The 20,806-nt window shown below is 40.5% G+C and overlaps 1 protein-coding gene across 1 annotated transcript; it reads left to right on the top strand.

Annotated features, from left to right (window-relative positions):
* Positions 1-1,746: 1,746 nt before the first annotated feature.
* LOC101850682 (pre-mRNA-splicing factor 38B) lies at positions 1,747-20,055 on the top strand. The gene is made up of 9 exons (XM_005088789.3): positions 1,747-1,942; positions 6,767-6,960; positions 7,737-7,805; positions 8,430-8,581; positions 9,316-9,376; positions 11,591-11,710; positions 14,397-14,548; positions 15,109-15,294; positions 17,132-20,055. Exons 2-9 carry the CDS (start codon positions 6,805-6,807, stop codon positions 17,448-17,450), a joined length of 1,215 nt encoding a protein of 404 aa, XP_005088846.1. The 5' UTR covers positions 1,747-1,942; positions 6,767-6,804; the 3' UTR covers positions 17,451-20,055.
* The last annotated feature ends 751 nt before the right edge of the window (positions 20,056-20,806 follow it).

Below are 20,806 nucleotides of genomic sequence, written 5' to 3'. Positions count from 1 at the left end.
AAAAATTGGAGAACCTATATTTGATCGTTGAGAAGATATTTGAAAATAAGTCGCACCACGAATTTTTGACCGCACTATAGGGGAGATTTCCGAGCCGTCCCTGCCTTAAAAGCCCTTATAATACTATGCTTTTTAGTTTTTTAAATTTCTTTCACGGCTCCCAAATGTCACACCATCCCCTACTCCCCCTTTCCTCCCTCAAAGAAATGGAAACCAGCTAAACACTAAACAACGCTTAAATGTTAAAGGTACTTTTACTTCATCCTCTGTTGCCGTTAAGCGTCGAGGAGAGATGCATGGGTTTTCTATGGTAGGCCACCACAAATTCCCCGTGCTCAGTCTTGCTGACCACACTCTAAGTTAAAAACCGATAATGTAAGCATTGAACAAGCGCGTATCACGCGACTATTGGTCAGATCACACTTTCAGAAAGTCAAGCGGCTGCAAAACAAGGAAAGTGTTAGATTGGAACCCATAGGGTAAAAAAATGGATGTGCAGAGAAGTGGGAAGAAGGAGTGACATCAAGTGACTAGCCCAGGATAGGGAAAGGTGGAAATTGTGTTTGTTTTTGGCCTATATATCCTGATCCAGGGCGAGAAAGGCAATGATAATGATGTGTCACGAGACTGCGCCAATTTATTGATACAGTATTTAAAATGTGTGTGTATGTGTGTGTGCGTGCGTGCGTGTGTGCGTGTGTGTGTGTGTGTGTGTGTGTGTGTGTGTGTGTGTGTGTGTGTGTGTGTGTGTGTGTGTGTGTATCATATATATATATATATATATATATATATATATATATATATATATATATATATATATATATATATATATATACATATTTTTTTTATTTAAAAAAATATATAGGCTATTGTATATATTTATTATATACAGATGTATTATAGAAATAGCCACCCCACCAGCTGTTTCGTTGTGTTTGACATTAAAAAAAACCCAACTGAACAGTTGTGTTTAAAATTTTGATTTAAGGCTCAATACCGGTTCAAGAAATGAGCTCAAATAGGATACAATTCTTGGGTATTTTCTCAAGTGACCCAGCTTTTTCAGTTGTTCTAATTATGTGTAAAAAGGAAGGAGCAACCTTCATCTATTCTATATATATGTTAGCTCTTGCACGACAAGTGCAGGGAAAGAATAACAATTGTAAATAAAATTGTCGCATACTCTGTGGCAGTAGTCTAGTACTATTAGTAATACAGTCAGAAGAATCACCAGCATACTGAATTTAAGTACACAAAGTGACAGATCTGAAACAGACATCAGCGATAATGTTTCCCCAGTCATCTTTCCGCTCGGATATAAAAAAAAAAAAATTCTACATTATCCTTCTGTTTCCACGTCACCCTTCTGTTCTGGTTTTCCGAATAATTTTCTCTGGATCTGCCCCTGCCTTTAACCTTCCATTTTTCTTGTGAGCGCATGCATGCTCCTCGCAGAAGAATAATCTTGCGCTGTTTTAAAGGAGCGACGAGAAGAGGAGGTAATTTTAAAGGCAAAGCAAGATCTATTTATATGTTCGAATGATAAAAATATGCTACGAAGATGCTTACATCTTGATTTATTTCAGTTTAAAAATATGAGCGGGGATTAAAAAAAAAAAGCTTCAGGTTGATCTCTGGCTCTGGCCTTGGCCCAATGGTAAAATTGTTAAAAGTAATATCGATACTTGGTATTGAAATTTCAGTAAAATAGATACGATATATATGCGTCTATCCGACTATCCGATTTCTATGGACGATTGGACAACGGAGAGGCCGAAGTTGAATGCTGTGAAGCAAGATGGGGGAATTTTGATCAAGACTGGCCTAAATTAGAGTAAAAAGGCCATATTCTGACATATTGTTTTGTCCTTGTCTATGAGGGTTGTATCGACATTTTAAAACTTTAATCGAATTCTGGATCTGGAATCAAGTCCGAATTGAGGTAAGTGTGATTGTTTCATAGAGTATAATTTGAAAGTGAAAGAAGAGTTGTTGACTGAGGGAAGATGGTCTTTGGCATGGCCATGGTGAACGCAAAATTGTTTGGCCTAATCTAGATCTAGATTCTAGATCTAGATCTAGATCTAGGCTATAACGGTGAACGCGCACCGGGTAAGAATAGCCAAAAGAGTCGCCTGCACTATTTTCACCCGGGGTGAGAATAGAGGTGGCCTTCTTCATTGAGAGAGATTAAAAACTGGGAAAAATAAAGAATTCCTAAGGTTGTCAAGACAGGCAAAAGTAGTCCTAATCCGCTGGTCCGGTATTCTTCAATCTTACCGTAACCGGCAACCGGGCACGTAGTCACTCTATCATGGTAACCGGGCAGTCCAGAACTCCCAAGTTCAGTTTTTGTTATCGGGTGTTGCTTTCATCCCCACCCCTCCCCTGGTTGTACCTTTAACCCTTAACTCTTATCCTGCGTCTGTGCCCAGATGCGTATCTTATCAGCAACCGATTACGTCGGACTCGCCGGGCAGGCCGCCGGGGTCACTCAGTGTGTACTGTTGGTGTACAGCGCGCGCGCCGGGAAACGTGTGTTTTCGCCATGAATACCGCGGGAGTGTGTTAACTGATGATGAAAATAACGCTCTATCCTTCATAGCATTCTATTTATAAAGTGTTACAAACACATGAATAACCCCCTCTCACAAGCTGATAAGACATTACGAGTAGTTACGCCCATTTGAATAACCTTTCTGGACGCTCTTGTTGTTATGAATGACCTGAGGTTCGAAAAGGGATAATTTAGGTCAATTTCCGAATGTTTTACACTCAAATTGTTCTTTGTACCTGCACAAGGGTATTCAAAACTATTAAACAAGCTCATCTTTTATCAGGTAGTATCATTTCATACAAAATCAAGCTCATTTGAAATATTTTGTATAGAAAAATGGAAGTCTTGTTTCCTGACTATCCTTTCGAGCTCCTCATGTCTAAGTGGGTCAATTTCTTCTATAATTTCATTGGACGAACATCTAGAGCTATCAACTTGGCATGTTTTGAATGAGACGTATGCCTCGATTACGAACCAACGCAGGTGGTTCTAGAAGAAGGCCACAAACGCACACAAACTCAAGCAGACTGACGCACACACACTTGACCTGCGTGAATGGGGATCCGACTCGGGACCCGAATGACACGTAAGAGATGCGCGTGCGCTGAGCCAGGAGCTACACTGACTCGGGACCAGAACGCAGGCGAGGTGCCGAAATAGGCTTATCGGGCTACATAAACCCGGCTCCCGCAGGATGAGGGTTAAGATTCTGGTCCCTGATGATAAATGTTTGCCCGATTTATATAAGCACAATCGCGCGTGGCGCTCCACAGCTGGTCCCTGGTCAGTCGTCGTCCCGCGCGGGCAACGCATTTCGTTTACGGCGGGGTCTGCATCTGTGTGCTAAAATGTGTGTGCGTCAATCTGCTTGTGCCTGAGTGTCCATCTGAAACTTACTGCATTGTTTTGCAACGCGAGGCGTTGGTAGAGATAACAGAGCGTCGGTTGAGACGTTCATCGAATGAAATATGAGCATTTTGACCCAGTTAGACACTTGAGGGACTCGAAAGGATATTCAGGAAATAGGACTTTCATCTTTCAATTTCAATGCAAACACCTTTCCTCACTTTTCAAACGATCTAATTCTTACACCAAATGTTGTTTCCTGATATAAATAATCATATTTGGTGGTTTTTGAAACATTGTCCTACCAGAGGGAGACATTTGAGAGCAACTGATGAATAAAAAAAGAAAGTGGCTATTCTCACCCGCCCGGAAGTTCTCGCAAGATCAACTCCTCCCCTCTTTTCTCTCTCTCTGTCGCTTTCTGAATACTGTCTATTGGTGTGGACGATCAAATTGACCAAAACAAAGTTAAAAAATGATGTTAAAACACAAAAGTAAATATAAATTTGGTTGTCTACAAAGATGCTACGGCTATTTAACTTTTCGAATCGAGCCGAACTACGCGGGTCGCCATTTTGTTTTGCCCGGAAATTCTCGCGCTACTCCTCTCTCTCTTTCTCTCTCTCTCTCCACTGCCCACAGACAAAATTGTACGCTTTTAGTAGGCTACAGTTGTAATGGAACGTTTGTTCACGGCACAGAATTCTACAATTTTTCTGTTATCACAGTGTAGAATTCTGTGGTTTAGGGTGAACGCAAAATTTGTTGGCCTAGATCTAGGCTATAACAGTGAACGCGCACCGGGTGAGAATAGCTAAAAGACCCGCCTGCACTATTCTCATCCCGGGTGAGAATAGAGGTAGCCTTTTTAAAATATCCCAAAAACCTCAGTCTTCAGGGGTGTCCCTCACGAGACCTCAGTTTTCGGTGAGTTTCGCTGGCAAGTCTCACCCGGGGTGAGAGGTAGATCGTTTTTCTATTCTCACCCCGGATGAGAATAGCGACTTCCTTAAAAAAATCAATATCTCCCCATTCCAGAGCCCTATATACTTCGCAACGCACAGACTTTGAATGAACTTTGGTGACCCCAACCGGTACTCAACAATGTGATGCGCCCGCACAGGTTTACTGACCGGTCACGATGGCGAGCCCGACAAGATGCTTGTATGACTTTCTTTTTTTTTTCCAGCAAGTGACAGCAAAGGACAAATATTGATTTATTTTCATTCCGGTTACCGTGTACGTAGATATTGAGACGGGGTGCCCGGTTACCGTGTACGTAGATACTGAGATTAGGTGAGACTAGGTGCCCGGTTACCGTGTACGTAGATAGTGAGACTAGGTGCCCGGTTACCATGTACGTAGACACTCTGATTATATTATGATGTGGTACATGCTGTGCTGTTGCCTGCAGCTTACTGTACCTGTACACTGTTTAACTCACCGAAGACAGGTCTCGTGAGGGACACCCCTGAAGACTGAGGTTTTTGGGATATTTTAAAAAGGCTACCTCTATTCTCACCCCGTATGAAAATAGCGCAGGCGAGTCTTTTGGCTATTCTCACCCGGTGTGCGTTCATCGTTATAGCCTAGGCCAACCAGTAGTGTAGCGTTCACCCTGAACCACAGAATTCTACACTGTGATAACAGAATTGTAGAATTTTGTGCCATGAACAAACATTCCATTACCTCTATGTTAGCCTAAAAGCGTGCAATTTTGTCTGTGGGCAGTGGAACTGGAGAGAGAAAGAGAGAGGGAGGAGTAGCGCGAAAACTTCCGGGCAAAACAAAATGGCGACCCGCGTAGTTTGGCTCGATTCGAAAAGTTAAGTAGCCGTAGCATCTTTGTAGACGATCAAATTAATTTACTTTTGTGTTTTAACATCATTTTTTAACTTTGTTGTGGTCAGTTTGATCGACCACACCGATAGACAGAATTCAAAAAGAGTGAGAGAGGGGGGAGGAGTAGATCTTGCGAGAGCGAGAACTTCTGGGGAAAACAAAATGGCGACCCGCGTAGTTCGGCTCGATTCGAAAAGTGAAATAGCCATAGCTTCTTTGAAGACGATCAAATTAGCTTACCTTTGTGCTATAACGTCATTTTTTTCTTTGCTTTTATCAATTTGATCATCCACACCGATAGATAGTATTCCTAAATTGGGAAAAACAGGTCTTGTTTCACACCGGGTGAGAATAGCCAACGTTGGCAAGTCTCACCCGGGGTGAGAGGTCGATCATATTTTTATTCTCACCCTGGATGAGGATAGCCGCTTCCTTTTAAAAAAATCATAACTTTACTCAGAATTGTTCAATTGCTCTGACCTTTTCACATACATACGAAGTGACTAGCCGTACTTACTAGCCTGAGAGCTAGACTGCCAGTCTAGCCGTACTTAGATCCAGGTTTGGCCCTATTGACTCAAACCTGTCAGTACACAGAGTGTCATGGTAAAACAAACATATGGGTCGCCACCACTCGAAGAACGAGCGACGCTTCTGTCACAAGTCCATGTTGACGTCCATTTGTTACTTTGTTACGGACTGGGTAAACAGTCACAGTGACCATCCTTCTCACTTACGATTTGTGTATGCGTTCTGGGCGGGGCTTATGGGTTATGAGGGATCTCACGCTTCCCTCACCAGCAGCTGGAAATTGGTACCTATTGGTCAACAGTGGGAGGGGCCTACTCAACATGATCGGTTGGAGGGACTACCTAACAACAACGACAGGTGATTAGATTATGACGGCTCGCCCACAACGCCAGGGGCCAATGCACAATTAATGACAAAACGTAATGGAGTCACTATGGTGGCCGTCAAAGACAGGTGTTATTGCTTAGTGTGATAGGGGTTGTGTGTTAAAATATGGTGGCCGCGGCCACGTTGGACAGGTGCCCGTTTTACACAGTTAAATTATATAGAAAAAACGCAAGGGGGGAAATGGAAAGTGGCCGTTTGTACAGGTGGCCGTCAGGGCAGGTTGGACTGTTTTTCAAGGGAGGAGTGGGGATATTCTGTTAAAACAGGTTTCCGTTAAGGCAGGTTCGACTGTATATTCATTTGATCAGCATGTGGAATACTCCTACATCATTGCAGACAGGTTTAATTTGTATTATTATTGGAAGTTATTTGGAGAAATTTTCATGTTAAAAAGATCCCATAAAAAAATAAGGACATCATCACAGAGTCGTTCTGAAATATAATGTCAGAGTCGTATATATGAGTCAGATTTGAAAACTGATTTTAGGGTTTTGGGAGTGAATGGAGGAAGGCCAGCCTAGGCATTGCTGGTTACTGTTAGATGATTTTTAAAGTTTAATATGTGTGTTTATTACTGTAGGTCTGTATTGCTTTGTTTCACAGGTTATGACTGATTGAGCTTTGAGACAAGAAAAGCAGTCATGGCTCCTAACAATCCCCTGACTGTATGGGGAAATGAGAAGACGATGAATCTAAACCCTTTGATCCTCACAAACATTCAGTCATCACCATACTTCAAAGTGCAGCTCTTTGAATTGAAGACATTTCATGAAGTTGTGGATGAAATCTATTACAAAGTGAGTGATTTTGTGGAAATGATTTTGAAAAATTAATTGTGGTCCAGTTGATCATAAAATATGTCATATCCTGTTCTGTAATCCTATCATTGCTGCTGTCGCAAATTAAATGAGTACTTCCTTTTGACTGGGTTGGGTGAACACTTGCGTTACTCATTTCTCTTGTGACATTACGTTGTGGTGATAGAAATGTGTGAGAAAATATATCTTTAACAAGGGACTTTTATTATTGTGATGGAATTGTTACACTATACACAAAACTAAGGATCTTGAAAGTTAAGAAAGAAACACTTCGAAGCTCTGAAAATTCTTACCTGTTCAGGGTTATAAAGAAAACTAATAAAGTGAATTATAGTGTATCTCATGACATTTGCTTAAATATTTTGTAGTAATTGCGAGCTGCATATTTCTATAAAGTGAAAATGAAACTTTTAAATGCTCAAACGGTGAAAAATCTCTTCTGTGCTAGAATTGGTTTCATTGGCCATAGTAGAATCTAAGTCATCTTAATCTTTTTTTCCTCCATTTTGCTTAGAAATATTCTCCTGTGGTGATGCATTAGTCATCGTCAGATATTGACAGACAAATGATTAAATTTATACTTCAGTGAAATACAGTTTGAAGTTTACAAAAAAGACTACGCATATCGAACTCGCAGGAATGAGAAAAGATAGATATTGTACGTTTCCCTTGAAATGTTATTATAGCCTTAATATGTATGTGAAACTTAAGAAAAGATGATGTTTAATTATTTTATGTTTGGTTCCTATTGCCAGGTTGAACATCTAGAACCATGGGAGAAGGGAAGCAGAAAGACGGCAGGGCAGACAGGCATGTGTGGTGGGGTAAGTTGTGGCAAAGCTTTTATCCAGCAGAACTTTCTCTTTCTCTATATGACATCAAACCAATATTCTGTGTGGCACAAGTGGGGCTTTTATTCCCCTGCTGTTTATGTGTGTGTGGCAGATTAGACAAAAGTTGGGTGAACTTGAAAGAAAATTACACCAATGTCTCTGTTCTTACTAATGCAAGTTCTATGTAGTTGACTTTACAATTTGTTATTTCCTCAAAAGACCCTTCAATTTTCTGAAACATTACCTTCCTTGAAAGCATTACAAAGAAGTGCTTTACTTTATGCCATTTTTATGCAATATTCCATTTGACTTGACTCAGTGACTCACTTACTGACAAGATCTTTGTAAAGCTCAGTAAGGTACCCAATTCTCTTGTGGATGCAGTGCTTTATTTTAGGTGAGAGATGTTTTTGGAATATGTAGAAAAGGGGGGGGGGGGGGATGTGTGCATTGTGTTCAGCACAATCTGTCAACTCTGCATAAATTGTCAATAATGCTTGTTTTGGTTTTGTTTTTTTTTTGTTTGAGGTGAGGGGGGGGGGTTTATTATCTGCACTTTTCAAACTGTTTCATGGTATTTTTGTCTCTTTTCACAGTACAAATGTTTTGTTTCAGGTGAGAGGTGTTGGGGCAGGGGGCATTGTGTCCAGTGCTTACTGTCTTCTCTACAAATTGTTCACCTTGAAGCTGACCAAGAAACAGGTGAATAACCTGATCACACATCGTGACTCACCCTACATAAGAGGACTAGGCTTCATGTACATCAGGTAGGTCTGCCATAGGCTATGTGAGCAGCATGACTTGGCAGGACTTCAAAACTACAAACAAATAAATACCAGACCCAGCAACAAAATATCTGTGTGCGGTGTAATTAAGCAGGAGCTCTGAACAATATACAAAGAAAATCCAGTCTCGACATCAGAATATCTGTGTGCTGTGTAATAAAGCAGGATCACCACTTACGGCCTTTTTAATCGGCTGTCAGCACTAAGGATGTTAATGTACTATTTTTTTAAAAAGACAACGTGGAGCACAGTATTTCAGTATCATGAACTAATCATTTTTTGACAGTACCTTTTCCCCAGTACTGTATAGAAAATAAGAGAGGGCTGTATACCAGGTATATTGCTTGTACCCACCTTTTTCAGAATGTTTCTTGTACAGTATTGGTGGAATGATATTCTTTGACTTTGATATTTTTCTGTCTTCCTGTAGGTCTTGCCACTCTCTATAAAAATACAACAAACAGTGAGGGCAAGCCACAGTATGTTTATCTTCCTCTGGGTCTTGCCGGCATCTATAATGACACACGAATGTTGTGCTTCCAAGTGTTTCAAGTGTGCATTTTTGTTTTTGGCCCACATTAGAACTTGTGCTAGGATTTTATATTACATGATTTGTTGGATTTTCCCATTTGTAAAGAGTAGCGGTTTGTCTCTCACTGTTGACCTTCTATTTCTTTTGGAGAAACCATAACAATTGTGACTTGTCTATTGTACAGATACACGCAACAACCTCAAGATCTCTGGGACTGGTATGATGGCTATTTGGATGATGATGAGGTATGTGAATACATCCCAGACAGACACACAAAAACACACACGCAACATGACCCGCCCCAGTGCTGACTCGTGCACCAGTTAGCCAGCTATGCAGTCGATCCAAGTGAAGAAACTTGTTGTTGTTGTCTCTCGAAATCATCCAACTTTCCCTTTTTTGAACTATGGAATAGAACACAGAGTTCTGCTGTGATTTGTGTGGTAATTTTTTAGATAGTGCATTCTTTAGGGAATTTAATTTAACATGATTTGTTTATGTTTGGAATAGGGTAGTTAAAAATGGAAAAATAAATTGTCCCAGGGCCAAAGTTCTGAGAAGAAATTTAGAATTCTTTTGAGATTAGAACTGCTAGATTTCAGACTCACTATGCAAGACACAGGCACACATACACACATGCACACTACACATTACACATGAGAACCTCTCCCCCTCTTGGATGGTGAGCTGCTGTGTCGTGTTACAGCTCAGCTCATCCTGACATGGGTGAGTATTTCTGCATGAGTTGCAGCTTTGTCTTCCTCCTCACTCTCCTGTTTGTCCTTTGCCCTCTGATGCCTCAGCTGTCAGACATAGCACTCTGAACACGTTGGTGGTACTACCGTTGGAAAACTGTGTGGGACATTTGAATAAACATAAGGGCCTTGATGAACACTTATCTATCACTGGCAAAATTGAACATAGCTTTTTTAAAAGCGTGCGAGCAAAGGAATGAATGGGGAACCATGATCGCCGATGTCTGTCACAGAATTTGCACTTGATGATTGTGGCAAATCACAGATCTTTTTCTTTGCCTCCCCTTGCTAGAAAAATCACTGATGATATTTGTCCATGTGCTCAGAAGTAAAGAGTGCTGGAATAACAACAATAATGCTAATGATAATGAAAATTAATTGATGCAGCACAGATCCCTATTATAAAATAAGCTCTTTGTGCTTTACAATGTTCTTGAACCGCGACAGAGCCTTAAATACTCCCAGACATTGTCATCTCCTTGCAAGTTGTTGGAGATCTATCTGGGAATTATAGTCTGTTTGATTCAAAGTGCTATGTCGTCTTCTTCTATGGTTTATGCTTATCTTGATTTGTTAATGTTTAGACAGGATGTATGAGAGAGATCGTGACAAATTTGGTAGTACAAATTTAGCAGTGGTTTATTTCTCTAAAGATGTAAACACTAATACACACTATGTTTATCGAGATAGTTTATCGATCTGATTCTTATTTCAGTGAGGTTAAGATGGTTTTGTATTTATAAAAGTATTGGTCTAGATGTTTAGGCTGTACATATACATGCTTTTGATCACTGATCTATCAGTCTGTCAATGCAGTTTGTAAGGTTAGGTTGTTATGATGATACTGAGAGCTTTACCTTTCCCCCTAATGCCATAATAAATGTGCTGTTTTGTATGTGCAGGGTCTTTGCCTTAGCCTGTGCAAGGATTAGGATTATCTCCCAGCAGCCTCCACGGCCTCTATCTCGGACGCCTCGACTTGAGGTTATAATTAAATCCTCAGGGGCCCAAGAAGGGGGCACTTTTTTTCCTTTTTTTTTTTCTCCATGTGTTTAAGATGGCTGAGTTTAATAATTTTGTCCTTGAATGTTTACCAGTGGTGATTGATTGATCAAATAGTTGCTCTCCTCATTCTAAACTGCAGGATTTCCTTGTATCATGTCTGTAAACATCACACGTTGCCATGGATACAATAACTTTGTTCTTGTACATGACAGTGATAGCTCACAGAACGATTCTTAATAGCTCGCTTAAAATAGTTCTCATTGGTTAAATCTTGCCTTATATATTGGGCGCTGCTCTCAGAGGGTGTATTATTGAGGAAAGGGGGGGGGGAGTTGGTGTTACTTCCTGTGGAATAAAAGGGGGGGATGTTGTGGATGGAGGCAAAAATCCAAATTGCGCTCAAAACAGTTACATTTCTCCATTCAGTGTAGGATGTCATTGCTTTTCGATGTCAGATGTTGAGTATGAAGCATGAAGTTCCTTTTTTGATTAAGCCATTTTTACTTGTGATCAGAAGTATGCCTTGTGATATTTGTCGGCAATGTTCATTTTCAACTTTATGTTTCTAGGGGTATAAGGTTTTTACCCTATGGTTCTTCTATTTCACTTGTTTCTTTGAACAGCTGTAAAGTTTTAGCTGATTGAGAGTTGTCTAACCAGTTTTTGTTTTTCTTTCTTCTCTCTGGTTGTTGTGTGCAGGAGCTGGACGTGAAAGCGGGAGGCGGTCACTTCATGACCATCGGCGAGATGTTGCGTCAGTGGCTGGTCAAACTGGAGTGGTACTCTACCCTCTTCCCACGCATACCCGTGCCTGTACAGGTCAGTCTGATTAAGTCGGCTCAAATAGCTGTTGTAATTTTTAGCCCAGCTTTTCCCCTCTTTACCATCAGTTTTAAAAGAACTGTATTTTTAAACCGCTGTGATTTTGCAGTCATTCACGTCCACGAAATCAGGAGCATTGTTTCAGAGCATGACAAAGAATGTCTGAAAGCTAAAAGAATTAATTATGTTATCATAGATTTTAATCTTTAGTCAGATGGTAAACATTTGGAGTCAAAATTGTAAAAGTCAGGTACCGGTACAACATTTTTCATTAGTGGATGTCATCAAATCAGTGCCACTTGGCATGTATCCCTTTATCTCAATTTCATAATGCTGTTCTTTAGAAACACTTATGAATGAGCTATTGTACAGGACCACAACAACTGCACCTGTGAGGATATATATTGTAATAAGAAAATAATTTGAAAATTCAAATCAATAGGGAATCAAAACATATGTAACAAGAAGCAAAGTTCAATTTACATTGGGTTAACAACTCTTTATGTCCTGGTTTCGACAATGGTAGGCCACATACTCTTTGAACTTGTTTGAGCTGCTTACTATATATTTACTGAATGCACCTGGTACCCGGACCCTGTGCGTTGGCAGGACAGGCATTATCTCCAAAGTTTTCAGGTAGACGCTATGGGAAGGGGCAAACGAGCGTAAGACCCACTTGTTTCATTTCATTACACCTCAAAAATTTTCCGACTGCTGTGGTTGTTGGGCTTTAAAAAAAAGCCGAGGCTTGAATGAGTTAACCCTTACAGTGTCAGTAAGACATTATCTTTATCTATGTTTCTCAGTGGCAATTTTGATAAAGGCATCATTTGTTTGCTTTTTATTTTGTCAAATGATATAGGTGATATAGCTATTTAATGTATGCTCAGAAATGATAGAAGATTCAGGGTGTCCAGTAAAGTCGCAAAAAAAGTCGTAAATTCAGCGCCCTGGCCGCAAAGGTCGTAAATGGTAGTAAATACGCCGTGAAGGTAGTAAACATTTGATAAACGGTCGTAAATTAATCTGCGTACGGAGTGATGAAGCCAAAACATGCTTAATTGAACCCTAGCCGCAGTACATGACTCTGTTTTTGCCGGTCGCGATTGTGATATGATAATATTCGTTCACCTTTTCCTCGTTTGAGAGTATTTTTCACGCAAAATGGCGGCTATGGTGGCAGGCGAAAGTGTGCGTGACACCGAGGCTCGATCGGGAAAATCATGATCTACTTTCGCTTTCAGAAATTAGCCGGCGATGGACTGATAACTAACGTAACATTTGTGACATGCAGGTTGTGCAGTATGAATATATAGATCTATATCTAAACGCTGTGCTGCAGCGCAAATAAAATTTAATCAGTACTCGGACTCGTCTCTGTGCTGTCACATGTGGGGGGGGGGAGAGAAAAGAAAGTATAAGCGTCGTCTGATTTTTAGATTGTCGGGCTCGCCATCGTGACCGGTCAATGAACCTGTGCACGTGAGCACAGCGTTTGTTGTTGGGGTCACCAAAGTTCATTCAAAGTCCCCCCCCCCCCCCCCAGTTCTTACAACTCTCTCACTTCATGGGTCTACTGGGGCCATTCAAGTTAGAGTTTGAGCAATAATTTTTGCCTTTCATGTTCATAATATTATGAGTCATGACACCCAGATTGGTTCTTCACAGTCGAAATTCTTGTTCAAGGCCCTTCCGAACGCTCAAAGCAGGATTCATTTTTTAATATATAATAATGAGAGGAAAGTTTATAACACACTGAAATACTTAGGCTAGTCAAACAAGACCCCAGTGCAACACTGACATGTTGTTGACTGGGTATATTTTATGTGTGTGTGTGTTGTTATGTAACTTGCCCCTGGAAAATGGATGACCCCCTGGAAAACTGAGAAGCTGGTTTGGCAGTCACCCTGTGTGCACACATTAGGTCTAAATCTACCCCCCCCCCCCCCAACCAGTGCTACTGACTGAAGTGTCTTTAGGCCATTCCCAAAGGGGGGGGGGGTGCTCTTATGCACAGTAGAATTGTAAGTATGGGCTGATTTATCAATGTCCTGCTTATACTGTGCCGTAACAACATAGGGGGAACTGCTGCTTTTTCTTCTCATCCTTACTATCGTTATTTTTCCTCTATTTCTTATGTATGTTTGTCACTCTTGTGACCCACTATTTCCGGGGTGCCTTGATAGTCGAAGCAGACTTTGTGCTGTTGAGGCTAGAAAGGTGAGCAGAGTAAGCTTGGTTGCCCGTTTAGATTTTTCTGTTGACATCCACCCCTTGTCACTCGTGCAGTTGCGAGCGCTGTAAAAACATTACTAAACAGTAAAACTAAAACTAAATCTAGTGGTGAGCAAGCTTGCGATAGTCTGTCTATCCTCCATTTTGTTGACTGGAGGTTGTTGCGTGTTATTTTCGTTCTATATATTATGTAATGATAATACATTGTATATGTTATTGATGGCACAAATGAACTCCCTTTTTCAAGCTGGTGTGGGGCTTTCTTTGCTGGGTAGTAAATTTTTTTTTCAGCAAATATTGCTGGACACCCTGAAGATTTCTCCCATGTAATAGGTTCCAAAAATGGGGGGAGGATGGGTTTTTGGTACCTCTATTACCTGAGACTTGCTGTTGGAACCAAATCTGCATTGACATTCATGTGGGAAAACATTGTTATGGCCCATTTCAGAAAGACATTGACATGAAGATGAGGTCAAGGCCGGTGGCTGCAGGTTTCCCCGAGTATGCAGAACAGGAAGTTGGAGCTGATGAGCCGGAACACATCCCTGATGACGAACTATCGTTTGGAGAGGCAGAGCGAGCAGCTCTGTCCCAACGAGGGTAAATACATAGAAAGCAGATAATTCCACTTTGAGAAATTGTTTTAATAATGGCATATATACTTATTGAAATACACACACACACATTCTTCCACACACGCTGTTTTTGGTGGCAACTGTGCAGGGCTCTGTGTCAGAGCTGTTTTGGAGTATATTTTTTTTTCAGTATTCTCAACACGATTTGTTCATATGAGCAAAGCACTGTTATTCCTTTTCCTAATTATGTTTTTTATATTTATTGGCGATGTAAAGGACCAACAAGCATTATTCAAAATAAAAATCTGTAAAGAATGTGTTTACATTTTTTAGTCGTACAGACAAAGGAAAATGATATGTACTATGTTGTGGAATGAAATATTTCTTTTTCAGTATTTTCAAAACAATTTGTTCATATTATGAGTAAAGCACTGTTACTCTTTTTCTTAACTTTTTAAATATGTATATTGGCGATTTTAAGGAACAACAAACATTTTTCTCAATAAAAATCTGTAAATAATATGTGTATGGACAAAGGAAGAAAGGAAAATAAGATATACAATATTGTGGAATGAAACATTTCAGAAGAGGCAGCGCCAGCAACGGCCGACGTGAGGACTCCCATAACGGCAGCAGCACGTCGCGCAGGTCTCCCCCACCACGGCGAGGCTCTCCCCCAGTGCGACGGCCTTCCCCCCCTGGAGCCCGGCGGTCGCCACGGCGATCGCCCCCAAGGAGGTCTGGCTCCCCTCGACATAGCCCCTACTCCAGGTGTGTGGAGTATGTGTGTGTGTGTTTGTGTTTTACTGTCTGATCTAGATTGTATTCCATATTTGAGATTTGGCTCCCTTGACATAACCCCTATATGAGTTGTATTGCAAATGTGTGAGTGTTTGGGATGGGGGTATGTTTTACTGTCTGTCTGATCAAGATTGTATTCCTTATATATCATAGCTGCCACTTTTCCGCTAAATAGCAGAAACTCCGCTTCATCTAGCTTTTCCCGCTACTTTCCTCCATCTCCGCCGGACCACTCTCGGTCACAAATTGCGAAACTTTTTTTTTACTTGCGGAGAACACCGAACCAGGAGAGAGAGGAAAACGCGGCTTACTCAGGTCCGCACGTAGCTTTCTACTTATCCATTCTTCTGTGCCTGGCACTAGTTTCACATTGTTTATTATGGAGTGACAGTGTCGATCGAGCATCGGGACGATGGCACGCCAAGTTGTCCTTGAAAGCGGCAGAAATTCGAGAGAGATTGATGCTGAATGCAAAAATAAAAGGAGCTGAAATGAGAAAGAAGCAGATGGTGTGTGACTTGAAAAGTTCATTAGAAAATTGAACAAGCCGCTTGCTGCACTTTGCGTTTGGTGCGATAAAGAAATCGCTCAGTACAGTGGCAAAGGTGTTGCCTCCTGGATCCAATACTGCTCTACATCGATGCACAAGTTTAAAGTGAAAGAAACTTTTTAATGAGACACCAGCTGGCAACAAAGACTGGATTTTTTGTCACCAAACTGTGTCAAATTGTGCATGTTAGTCTACTTACTGTCTTGGGGGGGGGGTTCAAATACATTTAAATTCAGTAGCCTATAGTTAACAAATATGACAGTTTTCCCTTCCAAAACCATAGGCTAGATGTTCCAATAAATTGCCTCTGGATCTCACTGGTTTTACTCCGGCCTTCGGAAAGAGCTCGTACGCCTTCGCGTGAATTTCCTCCTTTTTTGTATTTCCTGAGTGGCAGCTATGATATATGTAAGAGCCCTGGTTCCCTGGACATAACCCCTACATGAGGTGTATTGTTAATATGTGAGTGTCGAGGGATGGGGGAATGTTTTACTGTCTGTCTGACCTAGATTGTATTTCACATACAGTGTAGCATACATATAGTTTGTTTGTTTAAAGGAAGCACATCAACAGAATAGTGGTCATTTAATGCTGGGGGAAAAAAAAAAGTAAGATGGACGGACAGAATGATAGAAGGAAAGAAAAGAAGTAGGACCTACCAGTGGCGCTTCCAACCACCTAGACACATAGAGCAAACATGTACATATAACAAAACACAGTGAACGGATTTTTAGGCCCCTGAATGTTTTCTGTTTATACAATTTAGGCCTGTATGTATTCTTTGCATTTGAAACATGCATTATTATGAAATTTGTACACAGTTTCTTCATTTTGCTGATTTCGCTATTTGCTTGCTTGACTGTATGAGATGTGGCTCCTTTTGCCCTAACCTTACTGCTCATATGACCTTTTGCAGTTGCGAGCGCTGTAAAACCTCATACTAAACTAACTAACCTTATTGCAGGTGGTTTGTGAATATATGTGTGTGTTTGTTGGGGGCAGGGGATGTGTGTTTTACTGTCTCGCTGATCTAAATGACTGTTTTTTGTGTCGATGTGCTTCTCATTACTTAGACAGACTAGCTCCAGGTCTATGTGGAGGTCTAGATGGTTGTCTGTCTTAGAAAAAGAAACATTGGTTCCGCTCTTACTTTCGATGAGTTATTTCTGTGTTTTTTCTTCTCCTCCTCTCCCCACACACAATGCCAGTGCAGAGTACTTGTACGTATACTTAATGTTCTTGTCCCGCCGTCCTCAGATCTGGTGATGATTTCTCCCGAGAGCTAGAGCGCGAGCGTGACCGACAGCGTAAAGAAAAAGAGGATTACAAATCCAGCAAAAGTGACAAACGGGGATCTCACTCGAAGGAGAAGGACAGGAAACGATCTCGCTCACGCTCACATGACCGCAAGAGGTCAAGGTCAAGGGAGAGGAAGAGATCGCGATCTCGTGACAGAGAGCGCCGTAGGTCACGCAGTAAAGACAGGAAGGAACATTCCTCCAAACACAAGGAGCGAAGGAAGGAAGAGAAAAAGAAAAGCAAACACAAAGATAAAGACCGAGAGAGGAGACATTGAATTTTGCCACAAAGTTTTCCCTGTCTGTGAGTTTGATGATGACTGAGTGAGAGAGTGTTTGGGGTGTTGATGGTTCCTTTGTGAAGAAGATGTGGACTTTTTTGTGTTAATGCCTTGTTTAAAACAGCAGAATCTTTGTAATTGACGAGTCTTAATGTTACACTGCAATGTGTAGCTAGATCTTATCTCTGTGGAAGGAGGGGGGGGGGGGGGGGGCAAAGTTTTAATAGACAACATGAATGTTTTGTTTTAAAAGTTTGGAAAAATGTTGTGTTTACTGATGACCATGTGTAGTTAGTGGCTCCTTATAAAAATGTGAAAGGTGTATGGGTCTTTTCTGCTACAGGTGGGTGTCTGTGGTGTAGCAGTTTGGCACTTCGCTGTCATATGCAGGAAACCTGAGTTCGATTGTGAAGTGGGGAGAAATTTTTATTTAATATTGTGGTCTCTCAGCTCAGGTTGGACCTGATAGGCAGGGTGAGAAGGCTGCCTCCTAAATGAGCTAACTTGCGTTGATGGGGTCATAAAAACACATTAAAAAAGGGGTTCTGGTTTTTGTTGTCACTGTCCGATTTACCTTTGACATGAATATGTGCCATTGGTGGAGACAAATACAAACAAAAATGCTTGATGCCTCGTTTTTTACTCGCCTTTTGTTTTGTTTTTAATTCCTCCTTTATTGCCACCACAATAGTCGTGAAGAAAACAATTTTTTCACATTAGTAGGTAAAACAAAGTCAATAGTGGGTTGTTAGCATGTTGTCAGCTCTAACAGAACTTTATTGGGTTTTACGTCTGTCCCTTGTGCATTCCCTGTCTATTGCATGAGGCGTCCTTCACATTTGTCACTTACGCAAAATTGTTTTAAGCTGTTGGAATGTGAATTTGATAAAACAATATTTGATAAATGTATTGAAATTCGGATAGTGTTTTAATCTTTTATGCTGGTCAGTGTAGAAAAAATTGTGGGGGGAGTTACCATGGACCAAGAATTCCGTTGTAATCCCGATTGTGGACGGTTTTGCTTCTTTGACTATCTCTCTACTTTTCTACTGACCGGTTCTTCTTTGCAGGCACTTCACAGTAGACCATGAAGCTCATGCTTTTTTTTTTTTTACAATTAAATTTAGGTTGGGGAAATGGGTCTATGTTTTTTCTTTTAGATGATGTGTGATTTTATTCTCATTATAATTGTAGATTTGTCTTGTGCTTTGTGCCTCTGTGTCTGTGGAGAAGCTGATCTAAGTCAAAGAGGGGGTCTCTCATGATGTGTTTTTCCTGCTATGAAGTGGAGGACACAAAGTGGCATGTGAGGTATGTTTGTTAACTCACAGATCCCTGGCCCATATAAAATTGCAGTGGTCTCTCCATGCAGGTCATTTTCACAATTAAAAATTCTCAGGAATGTAAATATCTAGCTACTGGCTTAATTTTTGGCTCAGATATTATGATACGTTTCTTCTCTTTGTAGTACTTCTAATTTGACTAAATTATCCGTAAAACTGTTTTCCCGAACAGAATTTTTGATACTTCACTATTTTCAATTTTAGAGAACATTTCTGCTCACTGAAGGTGAAGGAAAATAACATCAAAAACGATTTATTGTAACGCAAAAATGTGAAGACTAGATCTAGATATATCTATATTTTCCCTAAATCTTATGATTAATACGATCCTGCCTTTCCAAGTTATCACTCGGCCTTAGATCTAATATTTTAAAGAATAAGAAGTGGTTGTGCCTCAAGTAGGTCACCCAAGTGAAAACTACTTCCATATTTTGGAAAGCTTCCTTTCCGTTTAGGATAATTCTAATTCTACTAAAGCTTTGTTAAAAAATTAAATTGCATTTGAGTGGTTCTCTCTCGAAAGAAAAAAAGAAGGAAATCCTGATCCCCTCTGTGATCAGGATCAGGGTTCTCTGCCCTGCCAACATTCCCACCTATGTTGGCGACCAGGGCTCAGTGAGTTAATCATCATAAGGATATTGGACAATTGAGCGAGTACCATATATTTTTATAGTCTGATCTCATCAGGTTTGGAAGTGTGATGGTGGCGACGGTTGACAGAAGTGAGTGCTGAAGGTCTACATTTACTTTTAGACCAAAGTTTTTTTACCGGTTATTACCCAAAAAGATATCATCTTCGTTTCTTGTGGTTGTCTGGCTGTTGTTCTGTCACATTTATATTTCTTGACTCTTGTACCACTTGCCGTTTGAATTGAAATCTAGCACTGGCAATTATTTAAAAAACATGTTTTGTTGAAAATTGGAAAAAAACATATATATTTTAAGCTATTGGTTAACTTCTTTTCAAATTAATTGTCCAATCTCAATAATGTTTGTATCTGTTGTTTGATAGATATTGATACTAAGTAAAGACATGTGGGCATTTTCACTTAGATTGGGTCCTGAAAAAGGTTGATTCGATCCAGATTCCTTTACTATGCTTTTTTTTTTTCGTTCTTGGATTATGAAACAGCAGAATAATAGAACATTTTTTGTATGTACATGTCATCTGAATTGTGTTTTCAGCTGTTGTTTCTTCATTCAAAAATAAATCACATGAAAGTATTCCTGAATAAATATCGACTTGTTCACTACCATTATCACTACTGCTGTTATTATTTTAGAAAATTTTGTTGTGACATAACCCCTTCCTGGCATCATGGTGAAGGAGTTGTGAAAAACTGGAAAAGTTGTCAGATGATTGGTGATGTAGGTCATTCTCTGAACTCTAAGGGGGTGGTGCGGAGGGTTTCAATGTCAACAAAGGGTCATATCAGGCTATGTGTTGACATGATTCATATCGTCGGGTGAAGTTTGAAGAGAGTTCTCCCATTTCCCACTCCCAGACATAGATTTGGACAGAGGTATCTCTACTCTGTAAGTGACTGGTTGGAACCAGTGGACTGAACTATCACCATACATGATATGTCTATGTTATACTTATAATCACTGGCAGAATTCCATACAGACGTTAGTCATTTTTGGCGGCCAATGAGATGCATAGGTATGCAATACTGGCAGCGTAATATTGCATCGACGTTTGTCATTTTTGGCGGCCTATGAGTTACGTCTGTGTGCAGTACTGCCAGCGTAATGCTCTCCTGTCCTCTACCTCCATGATGTGTCAACAGTTGTCCTTCTTGCCCAAGGACACTACACTTACATGATACATCTTATATTATCGGTGGTCCGTTAGCTCAGCTGGTATTGTACTGGACTATGGTGTCGATGATCCTGGCTGGAATTCCCAAAGAGGTGTTCTTTGAATTTTTAGGAAGGTTATCAAGTTATCTCCAGTGGGTGGTTGGTGGATGCTCTGGTGTGGTTTTCTTCTTGTTTCCTATCAAACAA

The sequence above is a fragment of the Aplysia californica genome, unplaced genomic scaffold (genome assembly GCF_000002075.1).
Source record: "Aplysia californica isolate F4 #8 unplaced genomic scaffold, AplCal3.0 scaffold00001, whole genome shotgun sequence".
NCBI lineage: Eukaryota > Metazoa > Mollusca > Gastropoda > Aplysiida > Aplysiidae > Aplysia > Aplysia californica.
Note: the sequence above shows the minus strand (reverse complement) of the source record. Positions and strands in the feature narration are given on the sequence as shown.

Coding starts and splice junctions, on each gene's coding strand:
- LOC101850682 (XM_005088789.3), top strand. CDS start 6,805: ATGGCTCCTAACAATCCCCTGACTGTATGGGGAAATGAGAAGACGATG. Junction 7,806..8,429: donor AGACAGGCATGTGTGGTGGG/GTAAGTTGTGGC, acceptor GTTTTGTTTCAG/GTGAGAGGTGTTGGGGCAGG. Junction 9,377..11,590: donor GCTATTTGGATGATGATGAG/GTATGTGAATAC, acceptor TGTTGTGTGCAG/GAGCTGGACGTGAAAGCGGG.